The sequence below is a fragment of the Triticum dicoccoides genome, chromosome 4A (genome assembly GCF_002162155.2).
Source record: "Triticum dicoccoides isolate Atlit2015 ecotype Zavitan chromosome 4A, WEW_v2.0, whole genome shotgun sequence".
Lineage (NCBI taxonomy): Eukaryota > Viridiplantae > Streptophyta > Magnoliopsida > Poales > Poaceae > Triticum > Triticum dicoccoides.
In genome coordinates, this window is record NC_041386.1 from 489,415,554 (window position 1) to 489,436,034 (window position 20,481).

The 20,481-nt window shown below is 48.5% G+C and overlaps 1 protein-coding gene across 1 annotated transcript; it reads left to right on the plus strand.

Moving 5' to 3' along the window:
* The first annotated feature begins 11,346 nt into the window (after nucleotides 1-11,346).
* Nucleotides 11,347-16,851, plus strand: LOC119286347 (probable cysteine desulfurase). The gene is made up of 4 exons (XM_037565723.1): nucleotides 11,347-11,641; nucleotides 11,738-12,245; nucleotides 15,588-16,221; nucleotides 16,342-16,851. Exons 1-4 carry the CDS (start codon nucleotides 11,356-11,358, stop codon nucleotides 16,726-16,728), a joined length of 1,815 nt encoding a protein of 604 aa, XP_037421620.1. The 5' UTR covers nucleotides 11,347-11,355; the 3' UTR covers nucleotides 16,729-16,851.
* The last annotated feature ends 3,630 nt before the right edge of the window (nucleotides 16,852-20,481 follow it).

Consider the following 20,481-nt stretch of genomic DNA (forward strand, 5'->3'; position numbering starts at 1 on the left):
ATGCACTAGGAGCTTGTTTAAGACCATAAAGGGCTTTGTGAAGTTTGTAAACATGATTAGGTTTCTTAGGATTGACGAAGACGAGAGGTTGCTTAACTTAAACTTCCTCCTCGATTTTGCCATTTAGAAAAGCACTTTTAATGTCCATTTGGTACAAGGTGATATTATGGTGATTAGCATAAGCAAGTAAGATGCGAATGGACTCAAGTCTAGCAACGGGAGCATATGCCTCACCATAGTCCATACCTTCAACTTGTGTGTAGCCTTGGGCGACGAGACGTGCTTTGTTGCGAACCACTTGTCCATCTTCATCTTGCTTGTTGCGAAACACCCATTTGGTACCAATGATGTTGTGGTTGTTGTCGGGATTCTCGACCAATGTCCACACTTGATTTCTCTCAAAGTTGTGTAGCTCTTCATGCATAGCGTTTATCCAATCCGGATCCTCCAATGCTTCTTCAACCTTCATAGGTTCAATGCTAGAGATGAATGAGTAATGTTCACAAAAGTTAGCTAAACGAGTTTTAGAGCAAGTGATTCTCCCGGTTTGGATATCATTGTAGATTTGCTCGACGGGATGATCCTTAGCAATTCTTGCTCGAACTCGTGAAAGCTTTTGCTTGGGTCGGGGTGGAACATCCTCTTCATCTTGTGCTTCTTCTTGGCCTTCTTCATTGTTGACGTTGTCGTTCTCTTGTCGTGGTGGAGAAGGAGGTTGTTGATGTTCATCTTGGTGCGCTTCCTCGTTTTCTTCATCTTGGCGTGTCCCACTTGTGGATGCTTCCGTATCAAATCTTGGTTCACCTTGTCGTGAGGTAGAAGCTTCCACTTGGACGGACGAGGTACTCTCCTTCACTTCCGTTGGACGAAACTTGCCAATGGACAAGTCTTGAATTGCTTCTGAAGGGTCTTTGTCTCCCACATCAATTGGCAATTTCTCTACTTGCGAGCCGTTAGATTCATCAAACTTCACATCTACCGTCTATTCAACCTTTTGGGTGAAATTGTTGTAGACACGGTAAGTGTGAGAGTTTGGGCCATAACCAAGTAGGAAACCTTCATGAGATTTAGGAGCAAATTTAGAACGACGATGCTTATCAAGAATGTAGCACTTTGAGCCGAATACTCGAAAGTATCCAACTTGGGGTTTGTTACCGGTGAGGAGCTCGTATGCCGTCTTGCCGAGTAGCTTGTGAAGATACAAGCGATTTGTTGCATGACAAGTTGTCTCAACCGCTTCCGCCCAAAAGTGCTTTGGCGTTTTGTACTCATCAAGCATCGTTCTTGCCATCTCAATAAGAGTCCGGTTCTTCCTTTCAACAACTCCATTTTGTTGAGGTGTGTACGTAGCCGAGAACTCATGTGAAATCCCTTCTCCTTCAAGAAATATGTCCACATTTGCGTTCTTGAACTCCGTTCCGTTGTCGCTCCGAACCTTCTTGATCTTCACGTCAAACTGATTTTGGGCCTTCCTAGCGAAGTTTTTGAAGATCTTTTGGACCTGCAATTTGTCATCAAGAAAGAACACCCACGTAAATCTTGAAAAATCATCAACTATGACTAGACCAAATGAGTTACCACCGAGACTCTTGTAGGCATTGGGACCAAAGAGATCCATGTGAAGTAGCTCGAGTGGTCTTCTTGTGGTCATGATGTTCTTCGCGCGGTGACTTCCTCCAACTTGTTTCCCTGCTTGACAAGCACTACAAAGTCTATCCTTGTCAAATATGACATCTTTTATTCCAAGGATATGATCACCTTTAATAAGCTTATCAAGATTTTGCATACCAACATGACCTAGTCTTCTATGCCACAACCAGCCTTTAGAAGATTTGGCAATTAAGCAAGTTTTAGGTTGAGCCTTTTTAGTGAAATCAACAATGTAAAGATCTCCTCTACGTATACCGGTAAAGACCATTTTATGATTATCTCTATGAAACACTTGGCAGTCTACTTCAGTAAATAGGACACTGGAACCGAAATCAGCAAGTCTAGATACTGAAAGTAAGTTGTAGCCAAGAGATTCAACGAGCATGACATTTTGTATGGAGCTATCATGTGAGATGGCCACCTTACCAAGGCCAACCACCTTACCCTTTGAATTATCACCAAAAGTGACATACTTTCGAGGGTCGTCATTTTCAGCAAGCTCACGGAACATGTCTTTATCTCCGGTCATATGATCAGTACATCCACTATCAAGGACCCATTCCTTTCCCCCAGCCATGTAGCCGCGAAGATTTGCCATAAGACCAAAGTGTCTCATCGCATCATAGAGATCATAGTCACTATCATCATCATCATCATCCTCATCCTCATCCGAGTATTCATGTTCAACATCATCTTGTGATTGATCAATTCCTAGAGAGGGCAATTCATTAGATAAATGATCATTTCTATAGTTATCTTTATGAATTCTAATAGCTCTGGAAATGATATTGCTAATGATTTCAACATCTCCTTTGGCACTCGTAAGATTAGTAAGCTCAAATAAGCAGTCACCAAATTTGGGATCACTGGAACTCATCTTAATCAAAGCAATAGACTTATGGAGGATTTCATCTAGATCTTTCAAGGAGTAATCAGGAAAGAGTTCCTCAAGAAATTTCCATATGGTGTAGGCACACTTGAGAGTAGGCAAACATCTAATCAAGTTTCCAGGCAAGCCTCTAATGATGAGCTCAACAGTTCTAAGATTGCGAATCATGTCAATATCTTCATCTAGGGTAGGGTGCAAAGGATCAACATGAGGCGCACAAGGGCTAGTAATGTACTTGTTCAAATGATATTCATTGAAAATCTCAAGCATTTCATTTTTCCACTCATGAAAATACTCTCCATCAAGAATAGGCACTCTATGTCTAAGACTCCCCAAAGTAGACACATCCATCTTCCTCCAATGGTGTTTAAACCAAGGCAATGGAGACCAAAGCTCTGATAGCAATTGAAAGGATCGAGAAGAGGTGTCTAGAGGGGGGTGATTAGACACTAAGTGCCAAAAGTTACAATTTTTAATATTCTTAAGTTTAAGTGGAGTTTAAGCACAAGTTTAACAAACACAATACATATCAAGCAAGCATGCAATGAGTATATGAGCAGCGGAAAGTAAAGCATGCAACTTGCAAGAATGTAAAGAGAAGGGTTTGGAGTATTCAAACGCAATTGGAGACACGAATGTTTTTGTCGTGGTTCCGATAGGTGGTGCTATCGTACATCCACGTTGATGGAGACTTCAACCCACGGAGGGTAACGGTTGCGCAAGTCCACAGAGGGCTCCACCCATGAAGGGTCCACGAAGAAGCAACCTTGTCTATTCCATCACGGCCGTCGCCCACGAAGGACTTGTCTCACTAGCGGTAGATCTTCATGAAGTAGGCGATCTCCTTGCCCTTACAAACTCCTTGGTTCAACTCCACAATCTTGTTGGAGGCTCCCAAGTGACACCTAGCCAATCTAGGAGACACCACTCTCCAAGAAGTAACAAATGGTGTGTTGATGATGAACTCCTTGCTATTGTGCTTCAAATGATAGTCTCCCCAACACTCAACTCTCTCTCATAGGATTTGGATTTGGTGGAAAGAAGATTTGAGTGGAAAGCAACTTGGAAGGCTAGAGATCAAGATTCATATGGTTGGAATGGAATATCTTGACCTCAACACAAGTGTAGGTGGTTCTCTCTCAGAAAATGTGTATTGGAAGTGTAGGTATGTTCTGATGGCTCTCTCAACGAATGAAGAGTGGGTGGAGGGGTATATATAGCCTCCACACAAAATCTAACCATTACACACAATTTGCCAAACTCGGTGGGACCGAATGGTTAAACTCGGTCGGACCGATTCAGCAAACCTAGTGACAGTTAGGATTTTCGGTGGGACGGAGATGCAACTCGGTAGGACCGATATGGTTAGGGTTAGGGCATAACGTAATCTCGGTGTGACCGATTACACAAACTCGGTGGGACCGATTTTGGTAATAAGCTAACCAGAGAGTTTGCATTGTAATATCGGTAGTACCAATTGCTCAAACTCGGTGAGACCGATCTTGGTAATGGACATACACAGAGAGATTACAATCCCATCTCGGTGAGACCGAGATCCCTATCGGTGAAACCGATTTGCTAGGGTTTGTGGCAGTGGCTATGACATCTAAAACTCGGTGGCGCCGGATAGATAGAATCGGTGCGGCCGAGTTTGACTTTTGGTTTAGGTCATATGTGGATGTGGGAAGGTAGTTGAGGGTTTTGGAGCATATCACTAAGTACTTTGAGCAAGCAAGCCATTAAGAAAGACCTCATCCCCTCTTGATAGTATTGGCTTTTCCTATAGACTCAATGTGATCTTGGATCACTAAAATAGAAAATGTAGAGTCTTGATCTTGAAGCTTGAGCCAATCCTTTGTCCTTAGCATCTTGAAGGGGTTCCACATCCTCTAGTCCATGCCACTCCATTGTTGAACTTATCTGAAACATACTAGGTAAAAGTGTTAGTCCAACAAGAGATATGTTGACATTAATTACCAAAACCACCCAGGGAGCACTTGTGCTTTCACCTCTGCGTCCGGACAGTCGACAATTTGATTTTTCTTGGTTAGGAACCGTGTCCAGAATTGTCTGGCCGATTCCTCTGGCTGCTGAATTATGTGGCTTAGGTCATCGGCGTCTGGTGGTCACACATAAGTGCCCTGGAAATTGTCGAGGAATGCGACTTCTAGGTCCTCCCAACAACCAATTGATTCTGCTGGGAAGCTGTTAAGCCAATGCCGAGCTGGTCCTTTAAGCTTGAGTGGGAGTTATTTGATGGCGTGTAGGTCATCACCGCGGGCTATGTGGATATGAAGGAGATAGTCCTCGATCCATACCGCAGGATCTGTTGTGCCATCATATGATTCGATGTTCACAGGTTTGAAACCCTCGGGGATTTGATGATCCATTACTTCATCTGTGAAGCATAGTGGGTGTGCGGCGCCTCTGTATTGGGCTACATCACGACGCAGCTCAAACGAGCTTTGTCTACTGTGTTCGGCCCGGCCGGATTTACTGTATCCGACGTGACGAGTACCGTCTCGTGCCGTGGGGCGCCCACGTGATCCATAGATCGATCTTGTTTGCCTTGCCTTGTCCTCCAATATATCTCGCAGGTCTGGCGCATTTTCCCATGCCTTGGAATTTTGTGAGCGGTGCCGGGGTGCGGCTTGAGTGGAGGGCCGAGAGGCCTCTCTGTCGCGGCCACGGGGTGGCCGGTCGGCCGCATCATGCGCTGGTGATGTAGGTTTAGGTGCTTGTCCTCTAATTGGGGTAGCAACCTGCGCTTTGGGTAGCTCTTGGAGGGGCGTTCGAGTTCGTACTCTTCGGCTGCAAGGACTTCAGTCCATCTGTCGGCTAGCAAATCTTGATCAGCTCTAAGCTGTTGCTGTTTTTTCTTGAGGCTGCTCGTCGTGGCCATAAGCCTGCGTTTGAAACGCTCTTGTTCGACGGGATCCTCCGGCACGACAAATTCGTCGTCGTCGAGGCTTGCCTCGTCTTCGGAGGGAGGCATATAATTATCGTCCTCGACCTCTCTGTCTGCCGCTCTCTCATGAGGGCTGGCTTCTCTATCCTCCTGTGCTAAATCTTGTTGGAGGTGGTTGTCTTCGGCACTATTCGGGGTGTTATTATCTCCCGTGCCGGAATCACCGTTTTGTTTTGGCGGGATTTAGAGCGGCGACGTTGACGCCGGCGCTTAGGCTGCTTCTTGGAGGGGTCATCCTCCGCTGTTTCATCGCCATTGCCTTCTTTTGGGGTGTCCACCATGTATATATCATACGACTAGGTGGCTTTCCAGTGCCCTATAGGCGCTGGTTCTTGATCGTCTCCTGCATCGGCGTCCATACCGTCGATGTCTTCAGAGTCGAAGTCGAGCATGTCGGTTAAATCATCGCAGTGGCTACGAAGTGGGTGGTGGGTGGGCTTTGAATTTCATCATCCGCATCCCAACCTTGCTGACCATAGTCCGGCCAGGGCTCTCCATATAAAGAAGGAGACTTTAGTGAATTCAGAATATCGCCGAAGGGCGAGTGCTGAAAGATGTTCGCGGCGGTGAACTCCATGATCGACGTCCAATCGGGTTCGATCGGTCGGGGCGCGGAGGGTTCGGAGTCTGGAGAGGAGTCCGGCTCCTTGGAGTCACGGGCCACGCAGAGAATAGGGTTGGTGTTCGGCTCGATCGCCGTAGAGATTGCAGCCACCGAGGCGGTGTCTAACCACCCATCCTCGATTGGTGTGATCGGCTCCGAGCTAGGGGTCGGAGAGGACACAGGTGCGGCCTCCAGGGCACTGTTCGACGGCAGAGCTAAATCATGCCCATCGTGACAGTGCGGCGGGCTCGGCTGTGGCTCGAATCCGTCGAAGATCAAGTCTCTGTGGATGCCGGCCGTGTAGTTCAAACTTCCAAATCTGACCTGATGGCCAGGGGCGTAGCTTTCAATCTGCTCCAGATGACCAAGAGAATTGGCCCGCAGTGCAAAGCCGCCGAATACGAAGATCTGTCCGGGGAGAAAAGTCTCACCCTGGATCGCATCACTGTTGATGATCGTTGAAGCCATCGGGCCTAAAAGTGACGACACAGAGGAACTCTCAATGAAAGTACCAATGTCGGTGTCAAAACCGGTGGATCTCGGGTAGGGGGTCCCGAACTGTGCGTCTAGGCCGGATGGTAACAGGAGGCAGGGGACACAATGTTTTACCCAGGTTCGGGCCCTCTTGATGGAGGTAAAACCCTACGTCCTGCTTGATTAATATTGATGATATGGGTAGTACAAGAGTAGATCTACCACGAGATCAGAGAGGCTAAACCCTAGAAGCTAGCCTATGGTATGATTATTGTTCGTCCTATGGACTAAAACCCTCCGGTTTATATAGACACCGGAGAGGGCTAGGGTTACACAGAGTCGGTTACAATGGTAGGAGATCTACATATCCGTATCGTTAAGCTTGCCTTCCACGCCAAGGAAAGTCCCTTCCGGACACGGGACGAAGTCTTCAATCTTGTATCTTCATAGTCCAGGAGTCCAGCCGAAGGTATAGTCCGGCTATCGGACACCCCCTAATCCAGGACTCCCTCACTCACCGTTCGAACGCGCCCGAACACGGCTCAAATGATGTGCCGTAGCACGATTCCGGCCGTCTCCGGCGTTCGGCCGCCGCGGATGGCCTCGCCGGTGTTGCTCCAGCACCGACGCTGACCTGGCACCGGCGGGGCCCGCCTCTGGGTCGCTGCCCGTGGCCCCCCTGGACTTAGTTGACCACGTTGACCGTGGTCAACTATGCTGATTGGGCACTCAGTGCCACTGACACATGAGCCCCACCGCATAATTAACCTAATTAAAACATTTTCCTAATTAAAAGTAATTAGCTAAACTAGTGAGTCACTGACTGGTGGGGTCCAGTCACTAATTAGTCTGTTTAAGTTAAAATGATCTGCTGTTAGCCCACTGCCAATGACAGGTGGGCCCTACTGGTCAGTTTGACCTGGTCAGCGAGTCTGTTGACCGTTGAGGTCATCAGCACGTCATGCTGACATCATTTTATCTTTCCTGTTAATTTAATTAATTCCAAAAAATAGTTTAATCTGTAGAAATTCGTAGAAATTAAATTGTACCTCGGATGAAAATGTTTTCTATATGAAAGTTGCTCAGAAAAATCCAACGAATCCGAATACGCGGTCCGTTCATCTGGCACATGCCCCTAGCAGGCTGAACATGGGACATTTCCCCCTCCGGTTATTTGTCTGACACAGGTTTGGAACCGGGAAAATATTCCCGGTTGAATCCCCCCTTCGCCTATATCGTGTAGCCATACGTTAGGTCACTCCCGGCACAACATAGTGCCACGTTATGCTTTATGATGCTATGTTTGCTTTATATTCACTGTTTCTTCCCCCTCTTCTCTCCGGTAGACCCCGAGACCGATGCCGCCCATGTGATCGACTACGTTGACGACGACCCATCCTTGCCAGAGCAACCAGGCAAGCAACCCCCCCCCTTGAGCATTCTGATATCGCCCATTTCTTTCCCTCTCATGCTTGCATTAGAACTGCTACTGCTTTATGTATGATCCTACACTGATGCATAGCCTGTTTTTGTTACCTGCTTTCATACCTTACCTACTTGTCCTAAACTGCTTAGTATAGGTTGGTTAGTGATCCATCAGTGACCCCCACCTTGTCCCAGTTGCCCCGCTTTATGTTCGATGACTCGATCAACGTGATCGACGTCCAGGTCCCGACACCGCACATCACCCCCCTAGTTGAACGACTCTGCAGAGTTACCATCGAGTGCCGAGGGTGGAACCTCATACATCACTCCCGATGATACCTCTGTAGTGTAGCTAATCGGTCATGGTCATCAAGGGTAATTTCCTCCTTAACCACTTCCGTTACGGCTCTGTTGTGCAACCCATCAAATGTGAACCTCGAGGGTGGATCCTCTTACGTTCACCTTGATGATAACATCGAGTGGGATTCACCGGGGGTGATTCCTCGGTTTTTACCTTTGGTGTTAGACACACAGTTACTATGACTTTACACTGAACCATGTTACTAAAGACGGGTCGGCCCTGAGGGGTACCCGCGCGAGCTTAATAGCGAGTGATGTGGAGTCGGGTTGACCTGGAAGGTGCCCGCGAGATACTTACGAGGCGTGGCCGAGCATTCTTAGCCCTTGCCGCAAGTACTCGAGACAGGGCGACGGGGTCACATCGATCATGAGTCTCTGCTCGTTACCGCGTGCTCCTAATCCACTACGGTTTGGATATTTGATCCGAGGGACCTCTGGCCTGATAGCACTAACCATCACGTGGGCGTAGTATGGGCGTTCTGCGTCGTATACATTAGCCGAAGCTTAATAGACGTCAACGACTGAGCGGCACGCGCCGGGTTGGACTGGTAAGCACCTGCCTTTTTGAAGGAGGTAGCTAGGTCTGCTCAGCGGTCGCGTACGCAACGTGTAAGAGTTCTCGGAGAGATGGCCCATGACCCCTGGGGCATAGGTTTAGTCCGGCGTGCTGGCCTCTCTATTAAGCCTAGGTCGGGTTGCGGCGTATTGTTTGGTCGAGGCCGGGCATGACCCAGGAAAGTGTGTCCGGCCGGAGTTAATCGAGCGTGGTGGGTAAGTTGGTGCACCCCTGCAGGGAAGAAAACATCTATCGATAGCCTGTCCTACGGTAACGGACACTTGGAGTTGTATCCCGATCGATACAACTAGAACTGGACATTTGAGATGAGAAATGGATACGAGACATGGTTATGATGAATGGATAGTATGGCTCTGGGATTGCTTTCTCGCTGGGAGTCGAGAAAGGATCTCTGGCCGAGGTTGATAACACTACTACTTTACATTATGTTGATCTGTACTCTTCTATATGCTGCAAGATGCTTGAAGATGCTAGTCTTCGATAGGCTAGGCTTTCCCCTTCTTTCTGGCATTCTGCAGTTTAGTCCACAGATACAGCCTATTTCCTTTGATATAGATGCATACTTAGTTTAGATTTGATGTAAGTCTTGCGAGTACTTTGGATGAGTACTCATGGTTGCTTTGCTACTTCTTTTTTCTCCATACCCGATTGTTGCGACCAGATGACGGACCCCAGGAGCCAGATGACACCACTGATGACTACTGCTACCCCGAGGATGCCTACTACTACGTGACGGCCGCTGACGACTTGGAGTAGTTAGGAGGCTCCCAGGTAGGAGGTCTTGCCTTTTCGATCAATGTTGCTTTTGTGCTAGCCTTCTTAAGGCAAACTTGTTTAACTTATGTCTGTACTCAGATATTGTTGCTTCCGCTGACTTTTGTGTTTTCGAGCTTATGTATTCGAGCCCTCGAGGCCCCTGACTTGTAATATAAAGCTTGTATTATTTTAATTTGTGTCTAGAGTTGTGTTGTGATATCTTTCCGTGAGTTCTTGATCTTGATCGTACACATTTGCGTGTATGATTAGTGTATAATTGAATCGAGGGCGTTACACCATCGTGCCCCGCTGCACTGTCATCGTTGTCCGTGTCATCCTCCCACCAACGGCGGTATGACGCCGGAGGGCCGTGGCAGACTTATCCTGCAGTTGTCTGCCGGTCATGGAGGAGCCGCTATACACCTCATGCTGCACACTGCACGACTTGAAAAGCCGCGGCCAAGCCAGGCGAAGGGGTGGTCAGCCTGTTTCAATGCGGCGCAGCGGCCGGAGTTGATTCGACATGTCACGTTCGTCAGCATCGCCTCCCGTCCGGTCAAATCGCGGGCATCAATGTCAGCCGCTACATGCTCTGGGTCAGCATGAATGCAGCACGACAAGCGGCGCGTGCATTCAATGGAAAGCGCGGGAGATGTGGGTGGGGATTTGTGGTGGGCTAGGGCAGTCAGGCGCGGGTGTGGCAGCGGTCTGGACGCCAGCAAAGCCCCTTGCCCTCTTCCTACCTCCACTTTGTCTTTTGTTTGCGGAAAAAAACACGGCCGAACCGGCAAGCGGACCGATATAGGGCTACATTGAATGACAAAACACGTTCGGACTGCTCGTGCCGAACGTACGCGGGTGATTTGAGGATCGATGTTGGAGATGCCCTCAACGATAGTTCATTTCATTTACGGACCAAACCATCGTAAGCAATTAACCTCCCACGCACAACACATCCCATCTAAAAAAGTCGTGCGCTGATGCCTGCTGGATATAAATAATCTCCCTCGTATGTCAGCTGATCCGTTATAAAAACCTACAGAAATTGTTGGACGACATGTGTCCAACTGTCCATCGAGTCATCTACGATTTTTTTTTTGTAAATGGAGTAATAGCCGGCGGTTAAATCTTTTTTTGACAGTGATGAGATTTCAGTGTGTGATGTAACTACACTGAGATCCGACCAAATGGAAGTATGGAAAACACCTATACGTACGCTCCAGCTGCACGACTTTGATCACGTAGGACATTGAAATTTCTTCAAGCTGGTACCGCAATTTTGCAACCAAGACATTGACCAAAGAAGCCATGGGTTTAGTCGTCTCGTGTGATCTCATCAATTGACGCTGACACTGATTTGTTCGATTTTTAATGGTATAAATTAGTTGATCATATGTAGCTACTAGTTTCAAATTTGCATGTGAACATAAACTTGGACACGTACGTGTAGCAAAGGACTGCAAGCTACATAATTGCACGGAGAGCCATGCGCTCATGCCCATGCAAAGGTTAGATAAGCTCACAAGACAAAGGAAAAAAATAATACAATATATCCTGTAATTTATACACAAGTACTCCTACTATATACATGCCTCCGACCGGTGACGTTTTGTAGAGCATTTGCATTGTGCAAGCAAGCAAATTAGTTTAGCATGCCGTCCCTTCGGGCGGCCATGGCGGACGGCGCCGACCGCGTCGAGGCCACGACGATCGGCAACGACAAGGAGACCCTGCTGAGCCTGCTCCGCGCCAAGTCGGAGCGGAGCGCCGAGGCGGAGGAGAAGGTGGAGTGGGTGCGATCGCAGATGGTCGGCCGCGACGCAGAGTTCGACACGCCGTTCGGCCGCCGCGCCCTCGTCTACGCCGACCACACCGCCTCCGGGCGCGGCCTCCGCTACATCGAGGACTACATCCTCACACAAGTCCTCCCCTTCTACGGTCAGCTCGATCAGCACTAATACTTTGCATGAGGATCTAGCACGCAAGAGAACGTGCGGGAATGATTGACACGATCGACGTGCGTGTGATGTTTAGGGAACACGCACACGGAGGACAGCTACGTCGGGAGCAGGACGATGAAGATGGTGAGGACGGCGGCGAGCTACATCAAGCGGTGCATGGGCGCCGGTGCCGACGACGCGCTGATCTTCTGCGGGTCCGGCGCCACGGCGGCGGTGAAGCGGCTGCAGGAGGCGATGGGGATGGCCGCGCCGGCGGGGCCGCTTCTGCGGGCGAGGCTGCTCGCGCAGCTGCGCGCGGAGGAGCGGTGGGTGGTCTTCGTGGGACCCTACGAGCACCACTCCAACCTGCTGTCGTGGCGGCAGAGCCTGGCGGACGTCGTGGAGGTCGGTGCCGGCGACGACGGGCTCGTCGACCTCGCCGCGCTCCGGCGCGCGCTGGGCTCCCCCGAGTACGCGAAGCGGCCCATGCTGGGGTCATTCTCGGCGTGCAGCAACGTCACCGGCATCGTCGCCGATACCCGAGCGATCGCGCGCGTCCTGCACCAGCATGGGGCTTTCGCTTGCTTCGACTTTGCCGCGAGGTACGTCCACGTAGCCAATCCCAATGTTTTAGTCTTATATTGTGCACCAACACCATGATCGATCGAACATGTTGTTTTTGATTGGCATTTATTTGGAAACAATCTACTTTTTTGCAGTAATAACGTTCATTAGGCTAGTGTTTGTGAGTTTGGAATATTCGCAAATGATGCTTACATGTTATCAAGCTCGACCCAACCCGCCGTCCATTACATCTAACAAGTTTCATCTATAGAAACTAGATAGATAAGTTGCAAAAATGAAATCCCAACATACACATCTAACAAGTTTCATCTATAGATACCAGAATTTTCGATATTCCGTATTACATATTTTCGCAAAAAGAAATGGATATTAGTACACAAAACAGAGCTCATATTAGCATTTCTCCCGTTTTCGTGGACACGTACTGCCATTGCTATCTATCACCCGGTGCTCCCGTTTGACGGTCCAGTAAACCCACGGTGTTCTCCCGGTCAGAAGTCATACCAGTGGATTAATTAAATATGATCGGCAATACTAATTCCAACAGAAAACCAACCAGATTTCCACCGCGCTTTGACATCGCAACCCGCAAGCACGAGAAATTTGTCCGTTGCCACACTCCACCTGCTCTGCTGGCTGCTGCCATGCCGGCCAGCGCTGCGCCAATTAAATATAGCAGCCCTGCTGGATGATGAGTTATCGGTCGCCACTTTGACTTGGCTGATGCGGTTACTGGTGCCAAGCAATTGCACGCCAGAACAGTGTAGAGCACAAGCGAACATTGACTTGAGAGTTGAGAACGTACCGCGCACATTATATACTGTAGCAAATACAAGTCCTGTCCTAGTTGATCTTGCGGATCTCCTCTCCGGCCGGTCCCTCTCAGCATGGAAGTGGTCTGTCTTAATGCCTCGCTCAATGTTTCTCTATTAGTGCTTGATCACAGCAAGTCTGGCTAGACAACGAAGGGCATTGACCTGGAAAAGTCGGTAGCGCATCTCAAGTTGTGATGAAACTTGCTATCACCGCTTCATACTTTGGGACCTTTTACAATATTGTAGGAGCCATGCCCGGGTGTATTTGGTCCAAAATAGATACCCCCGAATTAAATTTACTGCTCGCTCATTCCCGGAAAATAGGTTCTCTAAGTTCTTCGCAAGTCAAATTTTTCTTAAGTTTGACCAAAGATTGTAGAAAAGGTAACACCAGTTACTACAACGACTAAATATACTTATGTTGGACCAAGATTATAAAAAATAGGAACATTTACCACATCAAATAATTATACTTTCAAAACATATTCCGTGATGAATCAATTGATATTGAATTGGTAATGTAGGTCTTGATATCTTTTTCCATGAATTTCGTCAACCTCAGTGTTGTTGGGTATGCATGAACAGTAGTGGTTTTGGAAACACACTGGTTTAGAAAGCGAGTGATGCCAGAAAATGCTTTGAGCAGTCGAGAGTTGAGACACACTTTTTCCCCTGTCATTCGATGTTGCCTGAATTGCCACATTGGTTTTCCGTATGTATTGCGGATCCAAGGAGTTGAGATCTAGGTCTCCCAAAGGCTACAAGCTTGAAGCTAGTTCCGAAGTTAGAACTTAGCTCGAAGGTAGTTATGAAGGTAATACTACCTAACCCAAAACTTGTTCCGATAACACCTAGCCCAAAGCTAGTTCCAAAGACAACAGATCACACAAATCGCTTGCAATAATGAGATAGAGGTTATACCACTCACACATCGGCTTGAAGCATGGCACGAGCTTCACATCGATGGGATAGAAGATAGAAGCAGGAAGATGAAACCCCCTGAACATTTGACCAATTACAACCATGACAAACAGACCTAGGAAATGAACAACACACCAAGTGGGGATTCAGAGCCCCTTTGTCAACCAACACTCGGACACTTGGAATAACAATAGAGATGAGGTTACACATTATCAATGCATGAGGAAACATTGTAAAGCATGGTGGTGATGTGATCATCTATCATTTGAAAAACAACATGTGATGGTTTGCTGCTACCATAGCCTTCATGAGGCGATTGCCAACTTCTGTTCTCCGGCAAAAAAGAAGATTGCCAACCTCTGCTAACTCTTAATTATGTATCTTTGCTTTCATGCCATCACGAGGGGTCAAGCTTTTGTCCAAATGTGAACCTTCACCATAGCCGCCGACATCGTCTTCCAAATCCTAGATAGTGAAGGGCGATGTGGTTGGATCCACCGGAAATAATTGTTCATAGGGTGGCGAAATTCAGTGATGGAGCTACACAATCAAAGTTGGGCAGGCTAGTACAAAGGAAGGCCGGCTACTTTCCCCTCAGGGCTCAGTTTACTATCGATACCATACTATGTTTCTTATGTGCTAGGCTAGGCTAGACGTGGCCCATTTTCCTATGACGTAGCTCCGACAGTGGTAAAGTTGTCGGGGCTTGATTGCACTCATCAACATTTAAATCTTGTTCATCATGCTTAGTATTTTAGAACATTATAGCTAGATCACCGAAAAGTCCCCTCACATATTAAACTCCTCATCCGTCTGATGGGGACTCTCTTTCTCAATATTATCACATTTTTTTTGTGAATTCAACATTATCACTTAGGAATGGTGCGAGATGAAAGTTTTGTTGCACGGTTTTCTACGAGCGAAAGCCGTCCAATGTGCAGCTGCTTCCTGCACCTGGCCGATCGGGTCGGGCAGCCATCCTTTAGTGTGACAAGAAATATCGCTGGTCGTCGTGGTGGTACAATGAATGTGTTTTGCGCTCTCTGCCTGTTGTTATCGGACAAAAAGGACGATCGGCCCCTCGGCTCGATTGCCTTCACCCATGCACTCATCAACTTACTGTTAGCAATTAATACAGCGACCACGCTTTCGAAAAGAAAAACTAAGGGCCTCTTTGATTCACAGGATTGTCAAAGTAAAGAAATAGGAAAAATACAGAAATAGGATGGCATGTCCCATAGTATCTTACAGGATTTGAAAGAATGTTTGATAGCGCGGAAAAAATAAAGGAATTCTACAAAGAGATTTGAGTGGATGAAATTTTTTCTCCAAAATGTAGTACAAATGAATCCTATGGAAATTTTTTTAAGGATGCCAATCCTATGAATCAAATGAGCATCACAGAAAAAATTTCTAAGGGTTCAAATCCTTCAAAAATCCTATGCAATTTCTTTGAATCAAAGGAGCCCTAATACATCGACCACGAGTAGCAGCAGTACGAGTAAAGAGAATTATTTTCGTGCCGTACGTACATGTAGCGTGTCTGTCTCCATGAAATAATGGTGTGACACATTCCCATTCCTGTGCGGCGCGTGCATGACGTTGACATTGCGTACGGTGCAGCGGGCCCTACGTGGAGATCGACATGAGGTCGGGCGACATGGACGGCTACGACGCCGTCTTCCTCAGCCCTCACAAGTTCCCCGGCGGCCCCGGCACGCCGGGCCTCCTGCTCATGAACCGCTCCCTCTACCGCCTCGCCTCGCTGCCGCCCACCACGTGCGGCGGGGGCACCGTCGCCTACGTGAACGGGCGCAGCGAGGACGACACGGTGTACCTCGACGACGTGGAGGAGCGCGAGGACGCCGGCACGCCGCCCATCACACAGAAGGTGCGCGCGTCGCTCGCGTTCTGGGTCAAGGAGCACGTCGGGCTCGGCGCCATCGCGCTCCGCGAGCGCGTCCACGCCGACGCCGCCATGCGGTGGCTCCTGTCCAACCCCGCCGTCGAGGTGCTCGGTAGCGTCGAGGCGCGTCGCCTGCCGATATTCTCGTTCCTCGTCTACCCCGGCGGCGACGCGGCGCTGGGGAGGAGGCGGCGGCGGCTGCCCCTCCACGGGCGGTTCGTCGCCAAGCTCATGAACGATCTGTTCGGCATCCAGGCCAGGGGCGGCTGCGGCTGCGCGAGCCCGTACGGGCACGCCCTCCTCGGCGTCGGCGAGGAGCTCTCCCTTCGCATCCGCTCCGCCATTCTTAAGGTAAGTACAAGAAACATCTCTGGAATCACTGGCATTAGCATTATATCATTCGAAACACACAACTTTGTACACGTTTTACTACTAGTTAACAAATTTGACTGAACTTGTTTCTTCCTCTAGGGCTATCACGGTGTGAAGCCGGGATGGACGAGGGTGAGCTTCGCCTACTACCTCCCACCGGAGGAGTTCCGGTTCATCCTTGCCGCCATCGACTTCGTCGCGGCGCACGGCCACCGGTTTCTGCCGCTCTACAATTTCGACTGGGCCACCGGCAACTGGACCTTCCGGCGCCGTGCAGTCAAGCACCACCTCATGATGGAGGAGCTGCTGCATGGTCATGGTAGCTCTAACACGAAGATGAAGGGGAACAAGAGTGCTGGCGACAGCAACAAGTTCGAGAGCTACCTGGAGTTTGCCACCAAGATCGCGCTGTCACTGCCGGAGACGTGTGACGAGCAGCAGATTCCTGAGGGAATCGACCCTAGCATTGTACTTTTTCGAGTGTGAGACATGTAAAGTTTCATGATTTTGTAAATGAGATGTGGTACAGTCATGGCCATTAACTTCAGAAAATATCTATATATCTATACTCATATTATATACCTATATGAAATAAGAAACGGGCTATTGCTTCTTACACCGTAATTTCGTCCGCCGTCATACTTTAAATTTCGTCCGTTGCACGTCCACCTAAGCCATCGAGGCTATATTGGGCCTGAAAATTCGTCCGTCGCACGTCCGCCTAAGCCATCGAGACTATATTGAGCCTCCCTAGCAGGCTAGCACCGCTGCATGGCCTGCCTCCCAGTGCACCACTAGCCCAAAGAAAAAAAAACTCTCTCTGACATACAAGTAGGAACTTTCCCTCACGTGTAGGGTTTCTCTTCCTCTCGTCGCCTGTGGCGATGTTGATACCTTCATCGCCCACCGCCCCCTACTCCCGTCCTCTACACTAGGCCGGCGGGGTAGTCTTCGACTGCTCCCTGACCTTGCTAGGGTTTCGCAGGTAGGGTGGGAGGAAGGGTAAAATATCTATCTCCCGCTTCCAGGCGGAGAGATCGATCTGATTTGGGGGTAACCCGGTCATGGCTCGAGTTGGAGAATCATCTGCGATGGGAGGCAAGAAGAAGGGGAAGATCGAGGATCTGATGAAGGAACTGGCCTTGCAGGAGGATGATCTTGATGATGTTGTTTTTGAGGAATCTGATGCCCCGGCGGAGGAGGACCTTCGATGGATGATATTGGTTCAGGTGCATATGGATAAAGGATTCAACGCCTACTGGTTCTTTCGTAATATGAGAACTGCTTGGGACCTAGCAAGGGAGGTAAAGGTCAAAACCCTAGAAGAAAATCTCTTCCAGATGCAATTCAATTGCTTGGGTGATTGGGAAACAGTAACTTAGGGTGGCCCATGGCACTTTAGAGGAAATCCGGTCATCATTGCTACTTACGATGGATACTCCAAGCCATCAACCATTGAGCTTTTCAAGTTTGATATTTGGGCACGGATTATCGACCTCCCAATAGCCTTCCATGGAAAGGTCAAAGCTTTGGCGTCCAAGATTGGCAAGTTTGTGGATTCTGAACCCTCATCCTTTGATTTCAAGGGGAATTTTTTTGGGTCCGTGTGCGGCTTGATGTACGTAATCCAATCAAGAAGGCCACATCTAACGTCCGGGGAGACGAGAGGGGAATCTTTGCTGTGAAATATGAACGCCTTCCGGACTGGTGCCAAGTGTGTGGCTTTATGGGTCATGAATTCAAGGAGCACGGTGATGGTGTTCATCCTCCATCAGCCCTAGTCTTCAAAAATCTGCATGAACCAACAACTACTGCTTGGGGGACGCGTCGTCGTAACAGGAGACAGAAAACCAAAGGCCAGCAGGAGGCGAGGGAAGAAGATGGGGTGCATGAGGATGCTCATATGGACGAAGGCGATCCCAGTCGCAAGCGCATGTCAGAAGAAGTCGTGGGGGTTACAAAACCTGCTGCTATCACCGGATCAGAGTTGGTCCTTGCCGGAAAGAATAATGCGGGAGGAGCTGTAATCCCTCTAAGCCCGCCCCCTAAGCAGGATCCGAAGAGGTCCAAGACAACTGTTATGGCTAAAAAGAACGGCAATGGAGGACACAAGAAGACCCCCAACGGGGGGAAAGGAAATGATGCAAGATCGACGGCCTCCCCGGCGGAGGACCGCCGGGCGCAATGAATCTCTTATGCTGGAATTGTTGTGGGAATTGGCGCAAAAGTTTGCTCCTAGAGTACTTTGCATAGTTGAAACTCAAATTTCTGGAGTTAGAGCTGAAGGATTAGCAAGTACTTTAGGTTATGATAACTCTTTTGCTGTTGATTCCTTCGGTAGAAGTGGAGGTTTGGCTATGTTTTGGAATAATGAAATAAAGATTGAAACTTTGGGCTATTCGAGGTATCATATTGATGCTAAGGTTAGCAATCTGGGAGGGGATCCATGTAGGATTTCATGCTCCTATGGGGAGGCTTGGACCCACCTCCGTCATCAAACATGGGATACAATGAAGAACTTGGCAAATTTGCAGAATATGTCTTGGGTTTGCATTGGTGACTTTAATGGGGTGCTTCAGCACAATGAGCATGACGGAGTGGGCACTATAAGCCAATCACAAATACAAGGTTTTCGAGACGTCGTAGATGTATGCGGCCTTGTAGACTTGGGTTTCAGTGGCAGTCGATGGACTTACGAGAAAAGAGTCAATGGTGGCACTTATACGCGAGTCCGGCTGGACAAAGCACTAGGGACAGTCGAATGGTGTGAATGATTCCCCCATGCGGGGGTGCAACATCTTACAACAGCCACATCTGATCACAGCCCCATACTGTCGATCCTAGCACCGGCGCAGGGGAGGCAGGGGGGCAAGATGTTTCGCTATGAGGTTATTGTTGGAAATATGCCCTAGAGGCAATAATAAAATGGTTATTATTATATTTCCTTGTTCATGATAATTGTCTATTATTCATGCTATAATTGTGTTATCCGGAAATCGTAATACATGTGTGAATACATAGACCACAACACGTCCCTAGTGAGCCTCTAGTTGGCTAGCTCGTTGATCAAAAGATAGTCATGGTTTCCTGACTATGGACATTGGATGTCATTGATAACGGGATCACATCATTAGGAGAATGATGTGATGGACAAGACCCAATCCTAAGCATAGCTCAAAGATCGTGTAGTTCGTTTGCTATAACTTTTCCGAATGTCAAGTATCATTTCCTTAGACCATGAGATTGTGCAACTCCCGGATACCGTAGGAGTGCTTTGGGTGTGCCAAATGTCACAACGTAACTGGGTGACTATAAAGGTACACTACGGGTATCTCCGGAAGTGTCTGTTGGGTTGGCACGAATTGAGACTGGGATTTGTCACTCCGTATGACGGAGAGGTATCTCTGGGCCCACTCGGTAATGCATCATCATAATGAGCTCAATGTGACCAAGTGGTTGATCACGGGATCATGCATTACGGTACGAGTAAAGTGACTTGCTGGTAATGAGATTGAACGAGGTATTGGGATACCGACGATCGAGTCTCGGGCAAGTAATGTACCGATTGACAAAGGGATTTGTATACGGGATTGATTGAATCCTCGACATCGTGGTTCATCCGATGAGATCATCAAGGAGCATGTGGGAGCCAACATGGGTATCCAGATCTCGATGTTGGTTATTGACCGGAGACTCGTCTCGGTCATGTCTGCGTGTCTCCCGAACCCGTAGGGTCTACACACTTAAGGTTCGGTGACGCTAGGGTTGTTGAGATATTAGTATACAGTAACCCGAAAGTTGTTCGGAGTCCCGGATGAGATCCTGGACGTCACGAGGAGTTCCGGAATGGTCCGGAGGTGAAGATTTATATATAGGAAGTCAAGTTTCGGCTATCGGGAAAGTTTCGGGGGTAATCGGTATTGTACCGGGACCACCGGAAGGGTCCCGGTGTCGGATTTCGGGTTCCAGCAGACCCTTGAGGTTCGAACACTAGGGTGAGTGCGGAGATTTCGCCTTCTACCTACCTGCACCCCACCGCCTCGCTAAGATCTAAGCTATGGAAAGAACAATACAAGAGACACAGGGTTTATACTGGTTCGGGCCACCGTTGTGGTGTAATACCCTACTCGAGTGTGGTTTGGTGGATTGCCTCTTGGGCTGATGATGATGAGCAATACAAGGAAGAACAGCCTCGCGAGGGCCTGTTCTTGGCTGGGAGGATGAACTGCTAGGAGGAGT

Bases quoted from the DNA above. Each gene is read 5' to 3' on its own strand.
- LOC119286347 (XM_037565723.1), top strand. From the start codon at position 11,356: ATGCCGTCCCTTCGGGCGGCCATGGCGGACGGCGCCGACCGCGTCGAG. The intron at 12,246-15,587 runs GTACGTCCACGT...CGTACGGTGCAG, and splicing joins TGCTTCGACTTTGCCGCGAG to CGGGCCCTACGTGGAGATCG. The intron at 16,222-16,341 runs GTAAGTACAAGA...TTCTTCCTCTAG, and splicing joins TCCGCTCCGCCATTCTTAAG to GGCTATCACGGTGTGAAGCC.